We start from the raw sequence: 25,087 nt of genomic DNA, 5'->3' as shown, positions 1-25,087 counted from the left end.
AATGTTTTACTGAGTAGGAACTTCCCCCCCTTTCCCAGCCAAGCACTGCCTATTCCCAGCCGGGAAATCCTCTGCACCACTGAAGTCTGGTCCTAAAACCTGCTGAGTGATGAGTAGCTGCTCACTCTGCGAGATGTTTCTTGGGCGATGGATTAGAAACACCTTCAGAAATGGGACATTTTTGAAATGTAGTTGCTGAGAGTGCCTGTTAATCAAGCACGGTACACAGACTTTCACTCTCCTGTCTGCAGAACCTTCGTACAGTAGTTCCTGCTGTCCTGGGGCTCTCTCACAGCAAAGCTGGTCCCCGTGCACCGTCTAGAATAGGGGTTCCTCGCCAGGCTCTACTATCTGTAGCCAGTGCTACAGGCTGGGGACAGAGTGGCTAGATAGCAGCCAGGCAGAAAGGGACCTGGGAGTCTGGATTGACAGGAAGCTGAACATGAGCCAGCAGTGTGCCCAGGTGGCCAAGAAGGCCAATGGCATCCTGGCCTGTATCAGGAACAGCGTGGCCAGCAAGTCCAAGGAAGTGATTCTGCCCTTGTACTCAGTGCTGGTGAGGCCACACCTTGAGTCCTGTGTCCAGTTCTGGGCCCCTCAGTTCAGGAAGGATATCGAGGTCCTGGAGCTGATCCAAAGGAGGGCAACCAGGCTGGTGAAGGGACTCAAGCTCAGACCCTATGAGGAGAGGCTGAGGGAGCTGGGGCTGTTCAGCCTAAAGAAGAGGCAGCTCAGGGGAGACCTCATCGCTCTCTACAACTCCCTGAAAGGAGGTTGTAGCCAGGTGGGGGTTGGTCTCTTTTGCCAGACAACTTTCAACAAGACAAGAGGGCAGGGTCTTAAGTTGTGCCAGGGGAAGTTTAGGTTAGATATTAGAAAGAATTTCTTTACGGAGAGAGTGATCAAACATTGGAATGGGCTGCCCAGGGAAGTAGTGGATTCTCCATCCCTGGAGATATTTAAAAAGAGACTGGATGTGACACTCAGTGCCATAGTCTAGCAACCGCAACGGTGGTTCAAGGGTTGGACTCGATGATCCCTGAGGTCCCTTCCAACCCAGCCATTTCTATGATTCTATGATTCTATCTGGAATGCTGCCAAAGTTGCAGTCAAAACTGTGAAGGAAATGCCCCTGGGACATGACATTTCCCAAAGGCTAATGATCAGCTCAATTGCAAAAGTGCATTAATCAAAATATTTCAAACAGAAATAATAACAATATTAAAAAAATATAAATACTTGCTAAAAAAATAGGAATATGGGACCTAAGGATGAAGGGAAGTGATCCTCTCCCTTGTTCCTTTTCTCCCTCCTGATTTTGAAGTTTGCTTTTTGCTGGTATTTCCCACGGACTTACATTTCTGTGTCAAATCAACATTAATCTGACCTTACCCAATAGCTAGCACTTCACAGTAAATCATTTCCCAGAGCTGGTGCTATTCACTCTCACTGAAAGCAACTTCTTTGCCAGCCAGGGATCACCAAGGAGGAAGGAGAAACACTTGCTGTTTGGAAAGTTCAACCTTGAAGTAGGGCAGAGAGACTGGATTAAAACAAAAGATCTTTTATTGTCTTCAGATGAAGAATATGATACAGAGGAACTACACATAGGTTTCATTCATATAAAAAAAAGAGAGCCCTTTATTTACACAAGTGTTCAAACTTGCCAATAGTGCCTAAAAAAACAACTCTGCCTTTCCTTTGTATTTTTTTGCTATCCATTTTCACCTAGGTGGAGCAAGCATTGGTCAGTAACACTTAGAAAAACATGTAAGAAGCTTTTGGGCATGATTAAAAAAAAAAAAAGGAAATTTGCTCTAATAGTAACCAAATTGGGTGTTTCACTGTGACAAACCTGGAACAATACTTACAACCAATTACTGACAAAAGGAACAGTTTTCATTAGGGACTCAGCAGTGTAATCATTCTCAGCCTCTCTTTGACTTCCCCATTTAAGTAAATATATCCTGGACATGCACAAACTCAACATGTATGAAAAAAAAAAGGTAGAACTTTATTTAAAAGTAATTGTGCTTTTATTTATATATATATATAAAAAATTACAATCAGACACTGTCCTGCTGTGTTTCTGAAAGCATGGTTCTCTTAAAAATGACAAAAACTTAGCTTATTATCATTATTATTATTATTATTATTATCACTTTGTCATTATATTAATAATATTAATCTTATGCTTAAGTTTAAAACATACTATTTTTTCCTACCCATCCCCTACTTCTCTGTGGTACTTGATATATATATATATAAAAAGGCTTTCCAATGACCAAAGACTTTGAATTATAACTAATAATAATAATAATGATAATTAATCATACACATTTCTGGGTGTAAATTATGGCTGGTTCTAAAACAAACTACCAATGTACAAAACTGTTCTCCCTCCCCCTGCCCTGGGCCACCCAAGAGATAGACTGTGGAAGAATTTAATCCCAGAGGCTTTCTGAGAAAAAAAAATAAGAAAAAAACATACTACCCTTGAGATCGTTGTCTTTGGTGTGGAGGACACAAGTGCTGGGCAGCTGAAAGCACTGGGACAATAAGGCTTTGCTGTTTGGACTGCTGCAGAAACCTCTGTAGGGCCAAGGGTCACTGATGCTTTGGTACATATCAGCTCCTCACAACCCAGTGATGCCAGAGGATCTCCCCACACCCCCATTCTACAAAACTCCCCAATCACCCTGCCCCCAGGCCCCTCTTCACCACCTCTGGGGCTTTATGCTCTCTTTCGTCTTCCTTCCAGATTTCGGAAGCTGGAGGGTCTCATCTTCATCTCTGCAAACTGGATGGAATATTCGTGGCCCTTCCAGTGGAACCAGTTAACACCCTGCAAAGACAAAGATGAGTTGTGGGAGGTCACACAGGTACTTGTCCTGTTGTCAACCTTTACTGCTCTTATTTCAGCTTGAAAGCTGCTTTCTAACTTGGGTACAACAAAGTATAGAGGCTTTGGGAAGTGCAGGGCTCTGGCCACTAGCATGCACAACCTGCACAGACAAACCCACATGTTGTCCCCCCCCAGAGCTGTCAATTCTTTGTCTGGTGTTCATGGCGGGAAGAACATTTTGTTTCACATGTTGAAAACTAAAATTTCTCCCTGCATACTTGGAACCTTCCCTTGAAAAATCACACAAAAGAGTCAATATTGCACCAGCAGCCATGAAATTCTTGTTTTGTGAGCAACTACCCATATCTTTCCCTATGATCCTTTAGTATGGAGAGTGGGCTTGAACTGGTCCTCTGATGTCTGGCTTGCTGAACCACCTGATCCATAATGCAATTCCCATTTTTCTAATACATTATGGAAGCCTTCAAACACCAAGCTCACCTGACTGTGGCTGTTGTCACCATATCTGCCCATCAAGTTGACTCGGTGACAGTTCTTGTACCAGAATGCACCCTTGTATGACAAAGCACAGTTGGTGATGGCAGAATCATTGTCCTTGTCAAAGGTGGAGAAGGACCTTCCATTATGGTATGTCATGGAGTCACCTGGAAGGAGGAGACAAAAGAGCAAAGTCAGTACTTTGTTTAGTTTAAATTATGTGGTCATTCTGCAGGAAATGTACTATGCCATGCATCCTCTGTAAAGCCTGGATGTTTATCAAAGTTTGTAAAAATTGACTTCTTTCACTACAGAAGGAAGTACACAATTTTGGTTGTTGGAGGAACATAAAAATATTTTTTCCAGGTGGTCTATAATCCCCAGATTATTAAGTGTTTTGTCATGCAGCTTAGATCCTGCACTTCTTGCTGATGCTGAAAGCTGGATTTTGGGCCTGTACAGAAGGCAGTGTTGGACAAACCAAGCCCAAAGGAACCTTCCATCCACCGCACAGAGGGAGTCAAAACCAAAGGAGTTGGTTTCGTACGTAGCTGTCCATGCAGTACAGCTACCCATCTTCATTAGCTGGAAACAGGGAGCCAGGGCAGTCAGGGACATGTCTGTCTCTTGCTGACTTCCCTCTCCCAAAGCCTAGGTGACCATTTACAGTAGGTTGCCATAGGAGCAGCCTTCAGGGCATGTCTGAAGCAGAGCTCATGTTCATGTTTCAGGATCTGTGTTGCTCCATGTATTAATCTTAGACCTGAATGCTTAGAAAGTTGGAGGATTGAATCCCACTAGTACTCTGTAGCAGCTACTACTGCTCTTTAGCAGTAAGTTTGCCTTAAATAGACATTAATTCTACTACTGCTGCACATCCTTTGTCTTTATCACTACTGACTGTTCATAAAGTTCATGTGATGGTCACAGGGCAGGGTCGTGCACCTAAGAGCATGAAAAGTAACTCTTTTTAAAACATTCTGTGGAGCTGGATTTCTGCCTCAGTCCTCTGAAGCCCTGAAGAGGACTTAGTAAGGAATTCAGGGGTTTGCCCCAGTATGATTACAAAGGGCAGATGATTTGTTCATCAAAATTACACATCATGTTGTAGCAGGACTTTGCTGCTTGTTCCACTAACAAGAGATGAGGCTGTGCCAAGCTGTTATTAGCTGTATAATGACAATGAAGCATTGGCCAAATGAAATATGTGGCTGTTTAATATACTTGTTTTACTTGTTTTAATACACTTGTTTTAATATACTTGTACTTTTTTTTAATATACTTGTACTTTAATATACTTGTTTAATATACTTGTTGTATATTCTGTCATAAGCAAGCCATAAAATCCAGCACCTAAATGACTGGTGGGAGATTTAAAAGCAGAAACATCCCATTTATAGCTATGTTCATATTTCAAACACCTACCACACAAGAGGCATCTGCTGTGATGATCCGCAACATTCACACACTTACCTTGAGCCGAGGGAGGAAATTACAAATCAGAAGGGCAAAAAAAATCATTTCAACTCACCTGCTGTGCCACTGTACCCATCCACTCGCAGACGGTATCTGCTCTTCGCGTCTCCAACACTGAACCGCTCATAGACAGCATAAGCCCTTTCCCCTCTGTCCTGTAGGTCCACACGCAGCTCATACTGGCCCTGTGAAGTGATTTTGTGGAGGTTCTCGAGACCTGAGGGAAGAAATCAACATTCCATTTGTCTCACCATGTTGATTTGTCTCTGGGTTACTTATCCAATAAGGGATTCTTTGGAAGGACCAGGGCGGAAACAGTGGTGTGGACAGGGAGCTGTTCCAGCAGTAGGGCAATGGTAGCACAAAACCAACTAGATGAAAACAGACTGAGACCTCTTCAAATCACAGTAGGAGGTAGCCCTTTGGGAAAAGGAATCAAAGTGGTGCTGTGTGATCATAATTCTCTTTAATTTGCAACTCAATAGAATGCTCATAGTGGCTCCTAGTCTTTTGGGCTTTTTTTTTTTTTAAAAAAAAAAAAAAAAAAAGGACAAATTCTTGCCACTTACCTATCCAGAATTCATCCTTAGGATCTCCAAAACCAGCCACATAAGTCTTCCAGTTCTTGTAGAAATCTTCCTTTCCATTCTGACGCCTCAGGAATACCTGCAAATGTCACGTGCAAGAAGTGTTATCAGCAGGCAGCCTTTGACAGAAAGGCCACCAGACATCTGGCTTTTACAAATGCAGAGGCTGACACTGATGTTCCCCTACCCTTACCACCCAAAGCTGCGGTCTCACTGCAATTACTGAATTGTACCCAGTTTGATGGATTCTCCTTGGGTTTTGTGTTTTTTTTTTATTTCTAGTTTGTCTGCTGGGTTCCCAGTCTTAGTGACCCCATTAGACTTTCGGTTCCTGATCTCTGCTATTTTAATAGCCCCTTTGCAGTTCTGTATTTCTGACTCAAGACTTGTTAAATCCTCTAGTCTCCTAGCCAAGCATTTCTCCAGTTCCTTTTCCATTCTGTGCCCTGGTTACTCCTGACATGCTCAAATTTGAGGACATAATTTGCTGTCTCAGTGGAATTTGTCCATGTGTATAATGGCCAGGGAAGCCTGGCCAGCCACTATGCCAAGTAGCTTTTTCTGGCCCATGTTTTAACCCTCTTCACTGTTACTCTCTTTCAAACGGAGCCATTCTACCCTCTTCTCATCTAATCAGATGTTTAAAAGGTAAGTATCACATCTAAGATGGTAATTTTTGCACACCCTACTGCCAGACAGATTAGTGTTTTTCTGAAGTGTTGAAACCATGGATGTGACCCGCTTTTTGGACACACTTCTCTCTTCCCCAACTGCATTGGGGAACCTCATTGTAGGCACCTGGGTGTCCTACTTGAGATAAACTTCCCCAAATTTATAGACAGGTCAGCCCTACTCTGACAATGGAGCACTATGCAGGATACTAGAGATGAGCAGGGATGGGACCTGCTACCTCTGCTCTTAGCACAGGGAGTTTTGTGTGAGGGTGGTGAGGGCCCTTTCCTTCTTACTCACAATCCATCCACCCCCATCCTCTCCCATGTCACAGAAGACTTGCAGAGGCTGAGCCTTGTCTCCATTCAGGTAAACTGTGTAGAGCCCAGAGGCAGTTTCTCCATTCAGAAGAGCCTGGGAGCAGTCTTTAGGGTAAGGGTAGAGAAGACCACCTGCTCACACACACACACACAAAAGAAAGAAACCTTTAAGAAATCAGCAAATACAAGGAACTTGTTGAATATAGATGAATCACAAAAATATGGCACAGCCAGGCTCAGAGCACAGGAATGGATTTGTAATCAAATAGATTCACAGTAAACAGCAGATTATGTACATTTTTCTTTTGAATATGCTTTTGCACATCTGTCTATACTGAAGAACTGTCCCAGGAGCTGGAACAGACATGCCTTGTAGTTTTTCAAAAACCCATCTTATTAAAAGAAGGAAAAAAACCTGTCCAGAAATCCATCTCCTCAGCCTGCTGAACTGACCTGTATGTGTGTGGCTTGTTTCAGTTCCAGCTAAAAGGCTGATGTGTTTTAACAGCTTGCTATGCATTAACACAGAGGCAAATCAGGGTGTCAGTTTGGATTTTAAAGACTAACATTCATTTTGATATTTTACATGGGAAAGGCAGGATGTTTCATCAGAGAGAGGACCGCAGAGGTGACGTGAATTGTTATAAAGAAAATAATTTCATCCTGCCAGTATGGGGAATGTCACTGCAGCTCAGGGGAAACTTGTGCACCAGCACTACAAAAAAATGAAGTGCATACTGACAACTGGATTAAAAATTGTCTATGTGGTCTGTGACTGCTTATTGCAGAGCTCATCTCTGTCCTGAATGTAGTAACTTATGTTATTTCAGCTGTGCATATGCTCTAAAGTCCTTACTTGTGGTGAAAATAGTCAGAATTGTTTTGCTCTTCAGAGATCCCCTCAGTGCCTGGAGTTTAATTGTGTATTGGGTAGATGGGCTCAGGTCTGTCAGGCTGTAGGAAGTTGTGTCAGGGTTTAGGATGACTTCCTATGAAGAGGAGAAATAATAAAGGGAAATCTCAGTGAGAAAATCGTAATAACTTGAATTGTTACGTATTTTAGTTTGTCACATTATTTTTTGTGGTAGTTATTTCTTACAATTTTAATCACGTGAATTATGTAATACAAAACTTCTTTTCCTCTAAGACTTTTATCAAGTTAGCCTTTAGTTTGAGAAAAGTTGCCTGGAAGTGAATGTTTACCATCATAATGTATAAGCTGTGTGGTTTAAACACAAGTCAGCATAAATATTTACATACCTTGAACATATACATTATATAGATGCTACTGAAACTCATAAAAAACTTGACAAGAGTCACCCTTTAGGAGAAGAAAATATACTCCAGTTGTCAAAAGGCTTTAGAATGCTAATTTTCAGTTTGTTTAGGGAATTTACATGCCTGAAAACCAGAAATCTTCCTGATGTACCAAGGTGTGCAACCAAATATATCTGTTATTTTTGCCAGGATTCATCCCATCCATATTTAAGCATTTAGTGTAATCTAGTTACATAGGATCATACAAAAATTATTGGTGAGCAAGAAGTGCTTTGAAGGGCCTTGTCCTTCTTTAGACACCTCACTTGCAGAGGGAGTGATTCTCCTGAGTTTAGGAAGAGGAATCCCATTACTTGGGTTGTGTGAGTTCATTCCGTGATACAGGTTTTGAGTGAGGGACAATGGTTGGTTGTGCTTTTATCTGTATTGTGGAAAGAAAACTGACAAAATTCAGGCTGCAATTAAGATTCTGTTTCAGAATATAATACAGGAAAGTACTTAAAGCATGTTCTAAGAGTTCAATCTAGCACTGCATCAGGTAGTTAGATTTTGCTATGTTTAATTTGAAGCACATGATTATCTCTTCCATTGCTGAACATTTCAGAGCATCTCTACTGCCCAGTTTTGAGGCATAGCCCCTCCAGTTTGGTTCCAAATGCTATACCTTGACTCTGCCATCAACAGACTCATAGATGAGGAGATAACCAGTGACTGGAGCACGTGGAGGCCTCCAAGTTATCACAGCTGCTTCTGACTGAATCTCAGTGGCACTTAAATCTCTTGGAGCATCTAGTCCTGGGGGAGACAACATATCCATTACTGTCATACCCATATGGAGTTCAGTACACAGGCCACCTTATCAGCAGTATATTATAACAGGCCAGGAAAGCAAATTTTTCTCCCCAGAAATCTGAAATTTAAAAATATTTCATCCTAAATTAGTGACTAAAAGGAAAATTTGCCATTGGAAGTTTGAAAATAAAGGTAACCTAGGTGAAAATAATGGCTTGTTTCAGGCACTTTAGTTTATAAGCAATTGCATTGAAATATTGTATGAAAGAACATTGTATGTATATTGTATGTGCCTTTCATTATTTCACAGGAGCAGCTCAGTTTCTGTTTGTTTGTTTTTTTCACTTTGTTTCCAATGATGCCTCTTTTGAAAAGAAAAACTTTCCCTTCAGTGTAACTGTAACACTAAATTTGTATGGCCAAGCTCTTGGCTCTCTAGTTAATGCCCTGGGACAATTCAAGTAACAGGCAGGAAAGATGCACATGGAAAGCCATATGTATGAACCCAACTGGATGCCTTCAGCATTGGTACCCCCAGCATGAGCCCCCAGAGAAGAGCCCCTGCTCCTACTTTGTCTGAGAATCTGTAAAATTAGTGACAGAACAACACCTGGATCAGTCACACTAGCCTCCCATCAGTGAAAATTTGGTACAAACACTATCAGAATTTGGGTTTTCAGTGAAAAAAGCACAGTGTGCTGGCTGACTTTGTGGTGTTAGAGAAATGTAGGCCAATGGGACATAGCACCTGTAGTAAACTGGGTGGAGAGGGTCTCACTCTTCTGTGTGTCCTTCAGTGCATGGACACTCAGAATATACTCAGTTGCAGGTTGAAGGCCCTTCAGGTCATACTCCACAGTGTTCCCTGATACCATCTGAATAACCTCTGGCTCTGAAAAGAAAACACAGAGGAGAATATTCAGACATACCATGATGTACTCAACTCCATATGCTACTCAATGATTTACTTTTTTTCTTTACAATCTGTGAGCAAGTGCAAAGTAATAAAAGCCCAGGGCCCTTTCTGCTTGCACCTATGTTGAATCTGAATTAACACCAGAGTTCTTAATCTAAAAGAATTAGCACTCTCTAGCGTTCATGTGAAATATAACACCATATTTTCTTAAGAATTATCAGATATTCCAGTTCATGGATAAATTAATAATGCTTCAATAAATGATGATTTTTAAACTCCTCTCAGTGAGGCACTTCCCAGCCCCCTGCCACCCCTCTGGGGTATCAGTGCACCCGTTTCTGAGCATCTCTTGAGATCTGTGATGTTGTCAGCTCCCTGACCCACCACTAACTCTCCTTACCCTCCTCAGAAGCATAGGAGACAACGTAATTATCCACTGCAGCAATTGCTGGCTGCCAGGTTGCCAGAGCCTCAGAGTCTGTGATGTTCAACACTACTAGACCTGATGGGCTGTCCAGAGCTGAAAGACAGAGAGTAACAGATTGAAGGAGTTCAACATTCTCAGATCTGTGCAGTGGTTTTTTTTTAAATATGTGATAGAAAATGGGCATAGACTGCTGTTTGGTGCAGCTTTTGTGATCCCCTTTGGAATAGTGGAGCTCTGCAGACGACATCAGTGCCTATAAAGAGATATCAAATGCCTCCACTGGAAAGGGAAGTCAACGTATGAAGGGATTAAAACACTGGGAACAGACATAATTAAGTACGTTCTCAGATCAGTCTTGTTATCATCAATCTTAACAGTTTGTCAGAGCTGACATATTTCTCTTGACACTCCCAAATCTGGACTGCTTTTTGGAGCAAACTGAGGAGACAGAGCTGGGAAAAATAATGAATGTGACAGTAACTGATAGCCACTGTGACCTTCCTCCAGCAAAATTAACCAGTCAAAAAGCCAGCCAATGATCAAAAATCTCCACACAGCCTGCATAACTTCCTCATGGAAATCTGCTTTGCACATAATTTTATGCTCTTCCTGAACTGAGATAGATATCTGCCTCCAGTACATGGGAATGGGCTACAAACTTCATGTTTTTATCCAGTACTCATCATCTTCTTCCTTGCCCCAGTTCTCTAAATATTTGTTAGCTCCTGAAAAAATAATGAATGACTGGGATTGCAGGGTGGGTCAACGGGAGCACGTTGAACCTTCATTCCCTGCAGGAATATTTAGAGCTGTATTGAAGACAAACAAGGACATAGAATGTTTTACTGCTTAGAACACAGACTGGAGCATGGGAGATGTGGAGTTTGAGTCAACAGAAATGGGTCTAAACTGTTCAGAGCTGGTCCTCATCTGTAAAATTGTATGGATTGAACTTCTGCTTTTTTTTCTGATGAATTTGGACTGTAAATACTGGAATTGTCTGTCTCTCTCTGTAAGGTGGTTCAGCACTTAGCAAACCTGTTCAAACTTACAAGTTCTATACTCATCTGAAATACAAAGACACAAAGAAGGAGTGGGCAAAAAACTTCCTGCAGTTTCTGGATACAGCAAAAATGGGATCTTCAGCTCCAGTGCCTGAGTCTCTCCTACAGCACAGACAATGCTTTTGAAAATATGCTGTTTCCTATTAGTATATTACCTGTTTCCAGAATGCCAGAGATGGGTTCACTTTCTTCAAAGCCTTTCACGGAGATGATACTAACATTGTAGTCTACACCTGGGACTAATTTCATCAACTTGGTCCTTGTCTTGCTTCCATCAACTGTAACAACATTTGGAGTACCTAGGATTAAGCCAAATTCCAAGGGATTAGTGACACAATACTCCAGGAAATGCTTGAAGGATGTGTTTCAATTTAAAGACATTATAACCAACATAGATATTATAACCAGTATCAGGAGGAGATAGATTTCCCCAGTGAGTTAGAATCACTGATGTCAAAATGCAGATTCAGGAAAAAAAATATTGCTGACAAAACACCTAAATCTAAGGCACTGGTTTGCATTCATTCCTAGTCCAGTAAGAAAAAAATTAATATTTCTGTTCAGAAAAGCATAATTTTACAAATGAGATTTAAGGTGAAAACACAGCATTGCCTACATAAAAGTTCAGGAGTTGCAGTTCAGATCTCTCCTTTTTTTTTTTTTTTTCTTTTTTTCTTTTTTTTTTTTTTTTTTCTTTGAAGAGATGGAAGTTTCTCCTTCACCCATCTCATTTTGAATAAAGATATTGTATATGTTATTGTAAGAGGTGCTACGTGTGTTTTAGAGGATGTAGGACACAAATTAGTTTCAAATTCTGAGTTTTTTCCTGGAAAGCACTCAGATAAGTGCTTTATGACTGCAGATTGCTCTTCCTTTTCTGTGGGATCACAATGTATTTAAAGCTAAATGTGTACTTATATCCTATGTTGTCTAAACACCTGTATCTTCATTTGTCTTAGTCAATAACATGTCTCCTATGGTCCTGATGCCTGTAATGTTTGTTCTTTAGCTGTTTCCTTTCAGAGATATCTCCAGGTCATGCTAAAAATCTGTTTTGGTATAGGAAGTTCTTCAGATGAACACTAAAACAGAGATATAATGGATGGAATGAAACAAATTTGTAGAATACTAAGAAAAATCACTGCCTTGGAAAACTATTATAACCATGGAATACAATAATTGTTTCCGAGGAATATCTTTTTAAATATGCTTAGCTCATAAAGTTCCTACAAAACAAGGTGACAGTTTGGAAATAAACCCTTACTTAGGAGGCTCAAGGGACACAGAGGTTTTTGTGCACATGGCCCTGTTAGTAGTACAACCATTCCACCATCTAATTCTGAGCTCTCTTCCAAGTGTTGTCCATGGGATGTGGGACACTATGTTCAGATAGAGGTTGGCTACTGGAACAGTGTATGTGCAATCATGTTCCTGGTCAGCAGTTTGAAGAAAAAACACAGATCATCTGTGTAAGATCACATGGGAGATGCATGTCAGCACACCAAAACCTTTCTGCTCTACCTTTTACCATCTTTCTCCTTGTTCTTCTTTCTTGTTACTTCTTGTAGTTACTCACCTCCTGTGACAGGGACATAGGAGATCCGATAGCTTTCCACACGGGTTTGAGGGGGTGTCCAGCTGACTGTAGCGGAGTTTTCCGTGATGTCAGAGAAAGAAATTCCTTTGGGAGATCCAACAACTGTCATTGGAGAACAGAGAACAAACACACCACACAGAAAGAAAAGGTAAATTGTTTATCTGCCCTTAGTGCTGGATCACTAATTCGCTTTATCACTCTACCCCAAGAGCTCATGTTCTCAATATTCTGCCCTAAACAAGACTAATGCAGCAAGTTCCAAACAAGTAATGGTTTTCTACTACCATACTACCCCAGTTTCATTTGGATGATTTTAACTTCTCTTGGCTTTAAACTAGAAGCCACAAGATTTTCTCCTTGGGATCTGAGACAATAAGTTTTCTTTGATATATTCAAGCACATCCACAGATCGAGGTACAGCCATCATGAGGAAGACTCTTGTGGTTCCACTGCTCTTTCTCATACAACCCAGTCTTTCCCTGTATAAATCCAAGCACTTCTTTTGCCCATACAAACTAGATCAGCAAGCTAGACAAACAATGCCCAAATTTTGCCAAAAAGACCCAGCCTTAAGCTTCAAACCAGCACATAGCTGAAACATTCCAATTTAAGGCTTAATAAAGCTACTGCAAAACAAACATGGAAATGGCTTCTGGAAGGACATGGCAGAGACCTGCCACTTCAGAGTTTACATTGAGCATCTCACTTCCAGTTTGCTTTTTTGACTGTAACCAAAACAACACTGACAAAAAGCACTGCCTGTGCAAAATAAAAAACAAAACAAAACAAAACAGAACAGCCCACACAGTAGGCCATTAGCACCAAGAAGAGAGATACCAAACATCAGCTATGTTAAGAACAGTGGAGATAGGCTAAGGGCAGGGGGAGAAAAAAAAAAAGTGACTGTGCTTGAAATAGCTTGGAAAGAACATGTCTGAGGGAAAGAAATCAGAGGGCTGTTTGTTCCATGTGTCCCCAAAGCTCTTGTAGCAATGCATTAAATCAACTGAAAGGCAAGGAAAGAAAAATAACTGAGCTCTCAAGAGAAATATAAATTACTTCTCTGGAGCTCATGACATGTTGTGTTTGTGGGATTTGCTCACATGGGAAAGCCAAAGAAAGACAGAAAAGTACTACAGATAATGAAGAAATCAAGGTGGGGTTAGTAAAGATACATAGTACACAGGTTGCTACTGACTTGAGTACAGGAAGGAAAAAAATGCATAAAGAAGACCTTGGAAAGAGAGAGAAGTGAACATCACATTGATTTTGCTTCATATTAAGTGTCCTCAGTGACTGCTGAAAAGTGCTAGTGATGACTTAAGACTAAAGAAATGGACCAGCACTCAGTTTTCATACACATGGGGATTTCCCAGAAAATAAAGTACCCCCTTCATCCCACTTGGACTCTGCTCTGCATACTTCCATGGACTTCATGCCTGATTTCTGTACCAGCTGAATGGCATAACAAAGAGTAGTAAGAAGAGCCTTCTATACAAGAGTTCCACATCCCCAACTACCCCAACTGCAGTTAAATTCCTAGAAACAAACCTGGCAAAAAAAGTAAAACAGACCATCTGAGTCTGGCATCAGTCCAAGCATCAGTCCTGGAATGTGTCCCAGAGAGTGAGTGGTACCTTGGAGCACAAGCAAATTGAAAGGATGCAAATAAAAGCATCATCTTGAGCTACCTAAAAGCCAAAGTTAAGCAGGCATAAAAAATGGCCAGTGTGCTTCTGCCTTGTCACTCATACAAAACTTCATTTCCTCTCTTGAGTTGATACAGGTGATTTGCATTATTCTACAGTATCATTCCCTGTTAGTTATAAGAGGGACTCAGAACTTTTCGGAAAAGTTGCTAAAGCACTCTTGATACCTGAGTAGCTTCTATTATTAAGGGATTTTTTTCATAAAAATTGTTCTTTCATTACTAGCAGGTTATAGGAATATATTCTCAGGCTTTTCTCTCCAAGGAACAGGAAACATCAGGCTGCATTTCTCATCTTTAATGAACACGTGAAGAATTTTGTCATCCTATTAGATGAAAAATGCTGCCACAGTATGGCAAAACACCATTAGTAGAAGAGAAAAATAGCAGCATGAGCCTTGTGTTTCCTACCAAGGATATTAAATGGCACACAGCCAGGATGTGGTCCCCCCAGTGGGGGTGGAATTGCACCTTAATGCTCATTATACAGAATAAATTTCCAAAACACACCAACCGCCCTTCTGAGAGCAGCAGTGGACAAACTCCCTTGTGCCAGCTTGATGAAACGTTTTAATAGTGTTCTCATCAGCAGTTCTGGGGAAAAACTATTGCTGCTCACTTGTACATATGAGGAAATAACAGAGGAAGAACTACTTGTGACAGGTGTGGGAAAATATGACTTTCTTGTTAGCTCCCATACTCACTGGTGTCACCTTACATTCCTGGGGACGGGATGGGGAGCAAGGGAGATGATCTCAACCTCTGGGCAAGTTACCAGCTGCCCAGACCAACACAACACAGGTCCAACACAGACCAACACAACAGGACCAACACAAGCTATGTGGAGAAAATTACAAATGCTAGTCCTGCCCATACTCATCCTTTCCACATCCTAAGCCAATAGCTGTCACTAGATAAACTGCCTTACTGAGCTCTCAACGAAGAAGGAAAGAAAACAGAGGACAAGGCAGCAAAAGGTGAACACTGCCAAGGTCTTTCCTCCCCTCCCTTCCTCATAGCAGGTGAGTGGTTTGCTATGCAAAGAGGTCAGGCCCACAGAGAGGATTTCTTGGCAATGCTCAAACCAGATTCCATCAACTGAACCAGTTACACCATCTGAAAACCTGCACCCTGAAGGCTGCATTTGTGTATCAAAGGGAGTGTGCCTGTGCAGGGAAGAAGGAGGAATCTGCAAATGAAAAATATGGAAGGATTTTTGATCTGGATTATTTTCCTGCCTTCATTTCCATATTGGTGTTTGGTTTTGGTTTGCTGGCCTGTTTGCTATTACACTTGTAACTTGTACACAGGCCAGAATAAACAAAGACTGAATATTAAGTATGTTTGAGCTACCCCCTTCAGATACAGAAATATTTCCTTGCCACCAGACTGGAAATTCATTTTGTCATACCTCTGTTATAGGGAGGTAAGTTGTGGAATGGTGATACGTAATTAATCTCAGGAAATTTCTGAAAAAGGATGATACAGAGACAATATTACTTGGCTCTCGAAGGCAGTGCTTTGATTGCTAGACTCTGATGCCTAATTTCAGCCTGTGAACATAATTAAATTAAACCATATTAAATAGACAATAGCTAAGGAGTATGAGATGATAGATGATTGATTTTAAATAATTACACCACACTGAACTCGTAACTTGAATAAGGGACATGCAGGAGACAATTTGAACATTGCAGCAGCAGCCTCATCTGGCTGTGGAAAGGAAACATGCTGAAAAAAACAGGCATGAATGTGTTACACTTTTCCTACTGCAAAGACAATACCTGTGGCTGCTACTGCATTTACAGGTTGGGAACGCCGTCCACTGCTAAATCCATAGAGCTCAATTTCATATTCAGTGCCCTCTTTCAGTCCTGTTATATCCTGGGTACGCTCATGGCCTGGGACTATTAGTTCCAGTGGGTCAGATTTCCTTTTGCTATCCCTGATTTTTAGAACAAAACTGTCAAAAACCCCATCATCTGCAGTCCAGGACAGACGAAAGCCATCAGGAGTAGCATCTGAAACCAGAAGGTTGTCGACCTCGGGCTCTGCTTCTAAAAAAAAGGAGAAAATAGCAGCAGGGAAAAAAAAATTATTTTTTTAGTTGGTTCATTAGAGACCTGCCTGAGGTCTGGCTATAGCATATTGCAAGAATCCAACCACAGCTGAAAGAAAGGGAAACAATCTGCCAGCTATTAAAAAAAAAAGAAAAATAAAAATATATTAGCACTATACACATACTGAAGAAGATACGTGTGAGTGTGTGCAGGCCCATTCAAACTTTTATTCTTTAATAGCAAATCCACTGCATGGACATACACAATTTACCTCTTTCATGCAAAGTTACACATGCTAATGGTAAGGTTTTTGTGCATTTTCTCCTTGCTACTTGGGCAAAACCTTTAATGTTCAATAGAAACAAGCTCTGGTTACAGAATGGTAGGCATGCCTGTAATATTGACAGGTTTCTCTCTGTTAGGAGAACAACATAGAATTCACTTGAAAGAGTCTTTTTCTTCATGCAGCCCTTTTATTTCATGCACTTCTGGCACCTGTGATGCTTCTGATCAAATGTATCCTTCACTTTGATACTAAACAACTGCTGAAGCAAACAGGAATCATGAAAATTCATAATCCTTCAAGAGCACACTGAAATCCAAATGCAAGACCTACTGTCTTTAGTGAAACAACCCATTCAAGAGGCCAGGAGCTGCAAGTTACCAGTTATCTACAAAATATCTTAGTATGTTTAAGCATCATTACCTAGAAAAATGCTATTGGAGCAGTTACTATCTTACAGCACCTCCAGTGCACTTCTTTCTTCCACAGAAAGATACTGCTACTGATTTTTTCATGAACCTCCAGTCAGGTAGCCCACAGCTTTCCTGTTGCATAGTCAGCAACATGCAAATAAGACTTGATGGTTATGGGGTTAAAGAATCAGTCTGCAATGATTTTTCAAGAAAGCACAAATGCTGCTGGAAAATAGCAGCTATGATGAGGTTATAAAAATGAGGTAAGGCTTTCTGGAGGAAGATGCTAACTTTATGAGTGGCAATGACAGCACTTGATGGTCTGCGGGTGGAATCCACCCAGAGAGTAAAAGAAAGCAGGCCAGTATGATTCTTCTTGAAGGTCCTATTGGTTGGCAAGTTGGAGAATGCTAATGTGCCCAGAAGTTGTTAACAAGATGAGCTCCCACATGCAGAAACTTTTCTTCCAAGGTTTTTGTTAGAAGTACCTGCATGACCATACCAGAAACTTTCATCCCTTGACCCACATCATGCACCTCTACAAGACCCCTCATAAAGACAAAAGGGAAACACCACATGAAAAGGAAGAGAAGTTCATTGGTGAACCCCTCATAAATCAGGAGGAGTTATGTGTAGCCATGATGCAGAAAGAGATGCAAAAGCCAAGGTTTGCTTTGCCAATGAATTGCAGAAAACATCTTCCATGTGAGGAGACAAGCAAGAAAGAAAGGGTGGAAGTGAAATATTTGTTCACATTAAAATACCTGTAACAGCCATAGTGCTTAGGGGCTTTGTTTGGTGCCCCTTGGCAAACCCATAAAGCATAACCTCATAGCCAATGCCAGTAATAAGGCCTTTAAGCTTCAGTTGCCGCTGGGCTCCTGTAAGGAGGAACTCCTGTGGGTCCAGCAGTTTGCCAGAATCCACCACGACTACTAGAAAGTTGTCAAAGGCATTCTCCGATGCCATCCACGACACTGTGAACCCATAAGGGTTAATGTCAGAGACAGATAGGTTTTCCAGTAGGGGCATGGCCTCTAAAAGAAGGGAAGGTGCAAAAACACACACACACACACACAAAAAAAAAAAAAAAAAAGCAAAAAACATAAAAAACATTGCAAATTAGAATATGTCATAGATTCCACCAAACATAAATCACATTTTTCCCCATAGTATGGATTTAATAAGGGTGTATAGCCAGGACCACAAGTGTAAAATTTTCAACAGAGCCTCCAGAAAATAAATGCTCAGTTCTTAATTTTCATCACTGTTGTCTCAGCACCTCATCTCACAAGCTCCACTCAAATTCCTTCCAGCCTCACTGTAAGCGTATTTCTTCTGTTACACACACCCTGTAAGACAGTTACAACCAAAACTGTTTCAGAAATGCTATATAAAAAGTCTTCATTTCCTTCTGCTTGTGTTCACCATCAGTGATTTAGGGACAAGCCTTAAATTTGGCATTCATAATCCCTGTATTTTGCTGCTTGACCTCTCTACTTCACCTGAATATCTCCATCTTTTCAATAGTTGAAGAGTCAGAGATGCCCAAAGGACTGTAGGACATTGCTCAGTCAGGACCATAGCCAGTGCAAACACTTTCTAGTTTTTGTGGGGCATAGGTAAGAAGCCAGAGTTTGCATTGGCAAAAGGCAGTTTATAGAACAGAACAAGAGCTGTCCAAAGAGCCTCACAGGCAGCTACTTTGTTATGTTTACAATTTCAAGAAATCAAAGTTGTCAAAGTTGGATCTCCTCAAAACTTTCTAAGTCTGAAAGAAAATTATTACTAGAATTTCTCTAAATTATGTGACAAGCCTCATTTTGTTGGCTCAGGAGCTAACTCATCTCATCTTCCAGTCACTCAAATTCCACTCATTTAAAAACCATGAAACTATGTAAACACAAAACTTTCCCCAGGAAAGGGTTTCGGGTTTGGTTTTGACATATTTTGACATTGCTGAAATTGATGTTCTGTTAGAATTTGGCATAAAAATTCCCTCCTAAATTTTTGTAATTTGCAAGTCCTTATGTTTTGATGTTTACATATTTGAGTGCCAGAGATTCAGCTCAAATTTACTCAATTTGGAGACATTTTTGCAGTTTACTTGTTTCTAAACACACAACCCCAGAGTCTTATATTTTGGTTTGGTCTCTGTGAGGGGTGGTAAACAAATTAAGATCCCAAATTGCTGAAATTATTTTCCTAGGATAGGTGTTGAGTGGTTTATGCGAAGAGCTGGCACATCCTTCTGCTGTGTTTTACCTAGCTGTGAGAAGCTTACTCTTAAAATATCCATGTACATGATTTATTTTCAAAAAGGAAGCGTTTGTGCTTTAGTGGAATAGAAAAACAGGGGGTTTGAAAGCAGGGTTGCTCACTTGTGCCCACATGACTGAATGTCATCAGGGGGTATGTCAGAGCTAGTGCAAAATGCAACTGTTTGCCTTAAGGAAAATGGTCACGGATGTTGCCTTTCATAGAAACCAACACCTCAGATGATGTAAGAGACACTGCTAATGCAGATGCTGTTCTCACTGCATGGTAATGAAGAGAGGAGAAAAGGGAAAGCTGCAGTTCCTCCATTAATCCTATGCAGGCCATCCATATGTCTATGCAATGAAGCCCTAATAGCACATGCCGGCCACATGATACATAGAAGGTGAACTCTGTGGCATTTGTTTTATCAACTAGGAGGCATGCAGTGTACAACAGATCTGAGTCAAAATCTAGCCAAAATATTTAGAAGTAAGGGATGTGTTGAGGGGATATCTCAGGACAGGAAGTATTCTTAAAAATCCAGTCCTCTCCAGATCTTTCATGCATAACTGCTGAGTATTTGGCAAGTTTACCCTCAAAATTCAGTAATGAAAAAATATTATTAGACATTGGAGAAAGACTCCAAAGGGCTCTTACCTCACTTTAAACTAATACTCCTACTAGAAATTTTGGTATTATGTCAACATGACCCATTCTTGTATTAAGGTTGCAAACAAACCCTCTGTTGCTGGACAAGATATTCAGTGCTGTGAAGAGTCCTTCTTTGTCTCCATGATGGAATAGATGTTTTTTTATAAAGCCAGAAGTCTATTTAGACTACAAACCTTTAAGCAGGTACCTGTCGTGACAAAAGCAGTGACGGGCTCTGTGTGAACACCTGTCTTAGTGGTCCCCTTAATATTAATATCATAGGCAGCGTCATCTCACAGGCCTGAGATGTGAGCGCTGCTGCCACCTTCTTGGCCACCAACCATGGTTCCTGTGCTGCGTAGGAATCTCTAACATGTATGACAAACTTGGCAAAAGGCCCATTCGTGGTGGTCCATGAGAGGTTGAAGCTGTCAGGGGTAACGTTTGTGTGAGCGTGCCCAGTTGTGGCTCAACCTCTGAAGGAGAGGGGAGCACAGGTCAAGTCACAGCATCACTCCAGGGGCTGGGGGTTAGTGGTGGAGGTTTAGAGGTGCTTAAAGATAAGGCTAAACGCTTTAGCCTTGATTTGCAGTGGTTTAAAAAACAAAAATGAAACAAAGCAAAAAGGAACATTACAAGAACTATTTGGGTACAGTTTTGGAAAGAACCCTCTGAAATTAGTGTTGACATTTAATATCTGTTTTCTTTCAATTTCCTTAAATAAACCCAATTTTCCTAATGAAACATGGGCCTGATTTACAGAAATACCAGCACTGCAGACTTCTGTGGTAAATCCATAGAAACTACAGGAACTCTATGCTGGAAATTTGGTGAGAATATAAACCCATAGCAATTCCAAAGATAATAAAATATGATTCAGGGAGGAATTAGGCAAGACCAAAACAGACAACCCTGAAATCTCAGTTTAGCTTCTGTTTTGTCTTTCTGTTGCCTGGAGTTGCAGATACTTTTATTTTTAGCTTATGAGGGGCTTCAATCCTAACAGTGATTATCTCAGCACTAATGTCAAGCCAAAAGCTCTCTGGACTCCACAGATAAGGTATTCCTTGTTCTCTGGTTAGGCACAATCAGAGAATATCTAATTGGTGGAAGTAAATACAAACAAAAAAGCCCCTGACAAAACCAAAAGCACAAATTCTGCTGTTGCTCTCCTTTCTGACTGCCGAGTTGTCAGGGAACTTCTTTAAGAAGCAAAAACTTGGCTTTTCTGATAGAGGAAATTCAATATCCCATCTTTCCCCTACCAAGGGAGAAATTTAGCTTTCAGGCTTACCCCTCCCTGATTTAAAGCCATTCAATTTAGCATGACATTATTAAAAATTCATTAGAGCACAGAGAGACTACAAACAAGCAGTCAGGTGGTCAGAGATGCCTGCGCCTGCTCACAGGCCTGATTTCCTATTTTATCTCTTGCCAATTGAATATAAACTAAGAACACCTTTGGAAATGCAGCCGGTGAGATATAGAAAGTAACTACGGAAGTGATGCATGCTGGGAGAAAGTAAGAAAACTGTATCCCATTGACAAAAAGAACAGTGAAATAATGAAATCCTTTTTTTAGCTAAAAGGCGAACTGCTGCAAGACGTTCCAACTTTTACTCCCACCCCTCATTGCAAGACTTTTAAATTATAGTCCACCCTCTTCTCTGGAATTGTCTAGGAAGAGGTGAATCCAAGTGGCCCCAATTAAAGACATATGCTGCTGGCATGCTGTCAACCAGTGACCATCAATGCCTTCATGGCTGACAGTGAAGATGTCACCATGTAAGCATGGTTCTTCTGGAGACAGGGGAGGAGATGAGAGAATATCCACAAAGCAAAGAGGTTTGGATTGAGAATGCAGTGAAACTGAGCATGGAGCCATCAGCCCTGCATGCAGATTAGAGAGAACAAGCCAGTCCTTTCCAGCCTTATCCTGACATGGCCATATTCCTTCACATGCCACTTGCATCCAGTCAGATATGTTCACATCACGACACACAGACTCCAGAGAACATTACATGCAAAAGTAGTTGAAATTCTCTATTTGGGCACATCTCATTGATCTCCTGCCATCCTGGAATCACCATCACCACAGGAAAAGCTTTGGCATCCAATGAAACAAGGCAGGTCTTAGAGACTCAAAGATAGTAAGACAAGTGACAGAGTGATGGGCCTACCATCATGAAAAAGAGAACTTCCTTTATGATCCCTTCTCTCTGTTGGGAACATATGAAAATACTAGGCAGAGAAGAACCTGGAAAACAGCGGAATCTGGCCAGACCACTCCATGCAGTTTTGGTTGGTCATGCAGCATGCTGCATGAAACTCCCACAAGAGATGCAAATTTCTTGGAAGACATTTGGTTTTAAGAACAAAGAACAAAAATGGCATGCAGGTGCCTCTCCAGGCTGATAAAGACATGAAGGCCTTCCACCCACATCACAGCAAGTGAGGACAGGATGAAGAAGAACTTTATTCCAGATCAAGTGCAAAGATACTCTGTGAAAAATATCAACCATATGGAGCAAGTGAATTATATATACACAGACCTTGCAGATAAGTGTATATATAAAGAAACCGATTATGGTTTACTACTGGCTCCCTTAATTCTGGGGCACTTTTTCAGCCTTCTCCATTGATCTCTCTTTTTCCAAGCACTCTCAAGCTCAGAGTTTTAAAGCCTCCCCTGCTGTTTTAAAGCTCCCCTCCATTTACAAAAAGATCAATAAAGAGTTGGAGCCATGTTTTAGAGCAGTTTCATGGACATCAGAAGAAAAGCGAGAAAAAAGCAAACCTGGGAGGTGAAACCATGAAATACCTGTGGTTGCCAGTGCTGTCAAGGTCTGACCACTTTGCCCATCAATTACACCATGGAGTTGGACATTGTAATTAGTGGCAGCTTTCAGGCTGGTGACTACATAGTGCAGGAAGCCCCTGGCACAGTATGTACCAGGGAGTCCAAAGGGAAGTCAGATTTTCTGACTACTAGAATAAAATGGTCAAAGACATTGTCCTGTGCTTCCCATGTGAGTGACACTCTGTTTGAGATAGCATTTGATAAAATAAATTTGCTAAGGAGAGGTTCTTCTACTAAGGGAAGAAGAACAAATGGAAACGGATTGAAATTATTAAATCCCAAAGCAACAAAATAAAATAGTACAAAAGTTTGAATTCACACAAGCCACAAGAGTCACCTAGCCTTGTGTTTCTCAGTGTTTTTCATACCACCACCCCTGCAGTCACCCAGCCAATGTTACCCATAATTCAGCAAGGATTTTCACAATCTGCTGAAACTAGAAACTGCATCTCTGTATTATCTGATCACTGAAACTTGATATTCTGTTTAATGTCACTGATGTCATTAATCCATTGTTGTGATATATTGCTATGACAACTTTTCTAAGATCATGTCAGCGGGCAAAATCTGGTAGATATATAAAATGCTCATAACCTGAGCATTATCTGCCTACTGTGAGAATGCACATTCTTCTTCCCTGGTCTAGTCCTCTCCTTCCACTTACATCCTGTAATTGCCCAGAACACATTGAACATTTGACTTCCTTGTCTTTTCTGGGAAAACTGTCAACTAGAGATGTGCTATGTGCCAATAACCAAAAACTAATTCATCAGCAGGAAAATAAATAGACTATTTCAATCTCTCAGCCAAAATAAACTGAATTCTGGAGTTGAATTCAAGTAATGCATCTGCCTTCTAGAAGTCTGCTGCCACAGACTGAAATGTGCCCAAAGTCTATTTAGAGACTCCAAATAAAAACTGTACCTAGGAATCAGCTTATCTGAGAGAAATAGTGTCTCTCTGCCTGTCTGCAGTGTAACAGATGCAAACATATGTTGCAAGGCTAAAACAGTTCATCATCTCCCAGTTTTGTTCTTGGAAAATTTATTTTGGCTTCTCATCTGTGACAGAGGTTGCCCCAGCCTTACGGTTTGAACAAGAGCAAACTTATTGTGTGAATGAGATTACATCACAATGTGATTGACTGACTTTGCTGGATGGGACGATGGATTAACAGTTCAAAATGTCTCCGGCAGGTCTTCCTTAGAGGGTGTCAAGCAATGAGGCAGAGGATTTGATAATGGGTAGACTGAGGGCAAGGAAAGGGGCACAACCTGTAAGGAAGAGTTAGAAGAAAGGAAAGTTAGCAGTGAGGTAGGTTTTAGATACCTGTTGTAGCTGCAGCACTTATTGCTTGTGTGCGGAAACCTTGAGAGATCCCAGAGAGGTAGACAATAAAATCAGTGCTGGGGGAAAGCCCTGAGATATGAGCAGTTCTTGAATTGCTGGAGATGTTGAACTCCATGGGCTCCAGCAACCTGTTAGAATCAATAATTTCAATAGTAAAGATGTCGAAGTCCTCATTGGTGGTTGTCCAAGAAAGGTTGAAGCTTTCAGGAGTAATGTCAGAAACGGTTAGCTCAACAACTTCTGGGTGCACTCCTGAGGAGGGAAGCAACATTGGTGAGAAGGGGACATCCCTGTACCTCCTCCTGCTCAGAAATACTGTGCTTCTCTCTATTCATGCTGACAGCACTCCAAGCTGCCTTTGGAGAACAGGGTTTGAGTAAAAGCTTCCTACAGCAGACAGGTAGTAAGGGGAAGAAAGGAAAGCAAAGCATCTCAGAATGTTAAATAATAATAATAAAAATACAATTTAAAAAAAACTATGGTTATTCCTGTTTACTTCCAGGAGCAGCTATGTGTCTTTGAGGTCTGAGCATGAAAGCACATGCAAAAGAACTTTTCTAAAAACCCCCATGGCATTTGGAAACATCAGCTTACAGTTTTAGGAGAAACAGAAATCAGAGCTATTGTTTTATCCAAAGGAAAAAGTTGTGGGTTTTTTCTCTTCTACTTTCCCTTTCAGCTTAATCCAATGAAAGCTGGCATGTCATTTTGGAGCTGGAGCCAAAATGCAAAACAGTGATAGATGCCTTGGGGTTTCTTCCTCTCTGTAGACATCCCTGGTGTGTTGCAGGAAGGCTCAGAAAATTCTGACATTCAGAAGTCTCCAGAAGGGAAAATTTTGAAAAGCCGGGTGCTGAGCATTGCCCAAAAAGTGAAGGGAAAACCTCAGCAGGGCATCTTCTGCTGTTTTCACTAAGTTAATAAAAGGAGGATCCATTACATATTTAGACAGGACACCCATGAGGTCTGTTTGTTCCTGTACAGCCTCCTTTGTCTAGCCACATTTGTCTGTTTTCAATGGTGATCTGCTA

At 41.0% G+C, this 25,087-nt stretch overlaps 1 protein-coding gene across 7 annotated transcripts in view; it reads right to left on the bottom strand.

Moving 5' to 3' along the window:
- Positions 1-1,552: 1,552 nt before the first annotated feature.
- TNC (tenascin C) overlaps positions 1,553-25,087 on the bottom strand; it is a 63,093-nt gene continuing 39,558 nt past the window's right edge. For 4 of the 7 annotated variants that reach the window (XM_030461310.1, XM_030461312.1, XM_030461311.1 and 1 more), the window contains exons 12-24: positions 24,036-24,308; positions 15,965-16,237; positions 12,452-12,574; positions 11,031-11,174; positions 9,785-9,904; positions 9,217-9,360; positions 8,341-8,471; positions 7,255-7,387; positions 6,379-6,530; positions 5,389-5,485; positions 4,875-5,036; positions 3,347-3,510; positions 2,183-2,845 (exon numbers count right to left, since the gene is read on the bottom strand). In XM_030461310.1, coding sequence (XP_030317170.1) covers positions 2,735-2,845; positions 3,347-3,510; positions 4,875-5,036; positions 5,389-5,485; positions 6,379-6,530; positions 7,255-7,387; positions 8,341-8,471; positions 9,217-9,360; positions 9,785-9,904; positions 11,031-11,174; positions 12,452-12,574; positions 15,965-16,237; positions 24,036-24,308 — 2,027 coding nt within the window. In that variant the 3' untranslated portion in view covers positions 2,183-2,734. Of the gene's footprint in view, positions 2,846-3,346; positions 3,511-4,874; positions 5,037-5,388; positions 5,486-6,378; positions 6,531-7,254; positions 7,388-8,340; positions 8,472-9,216; positions 9,361-9,784; positions 9,905-11,030; positions 11,175-12,451; positions 12,575-15,964; positions 16,238-24,035; positions 24,309-25,087 lie in introns of all 7 variants that reach the window. The other 3 variants (XM_030461314.1, XM_030461315.1, XM_030461316.1) reach the window with 3 other exon arrangements.

The sequence above is a fragment of the Calypte anna genome, chromosome 17 (assembly GCF_003957555.1).
Source record: "Calypte anna isolate BGI_N300 chromosome 17, bCalAnn1_v1.p, whole genome shotgun sequence".
Classification (NCBI taxonomy): domain Eukaryota; kingdom Metazoa; phylum Chordata; class Aves; order Apodiformes; family Trochilidae; genus Calypte; species Calypte anna.
This window is presented reverse-complemented; position numbering and strand designations above follow the sequence as displayed.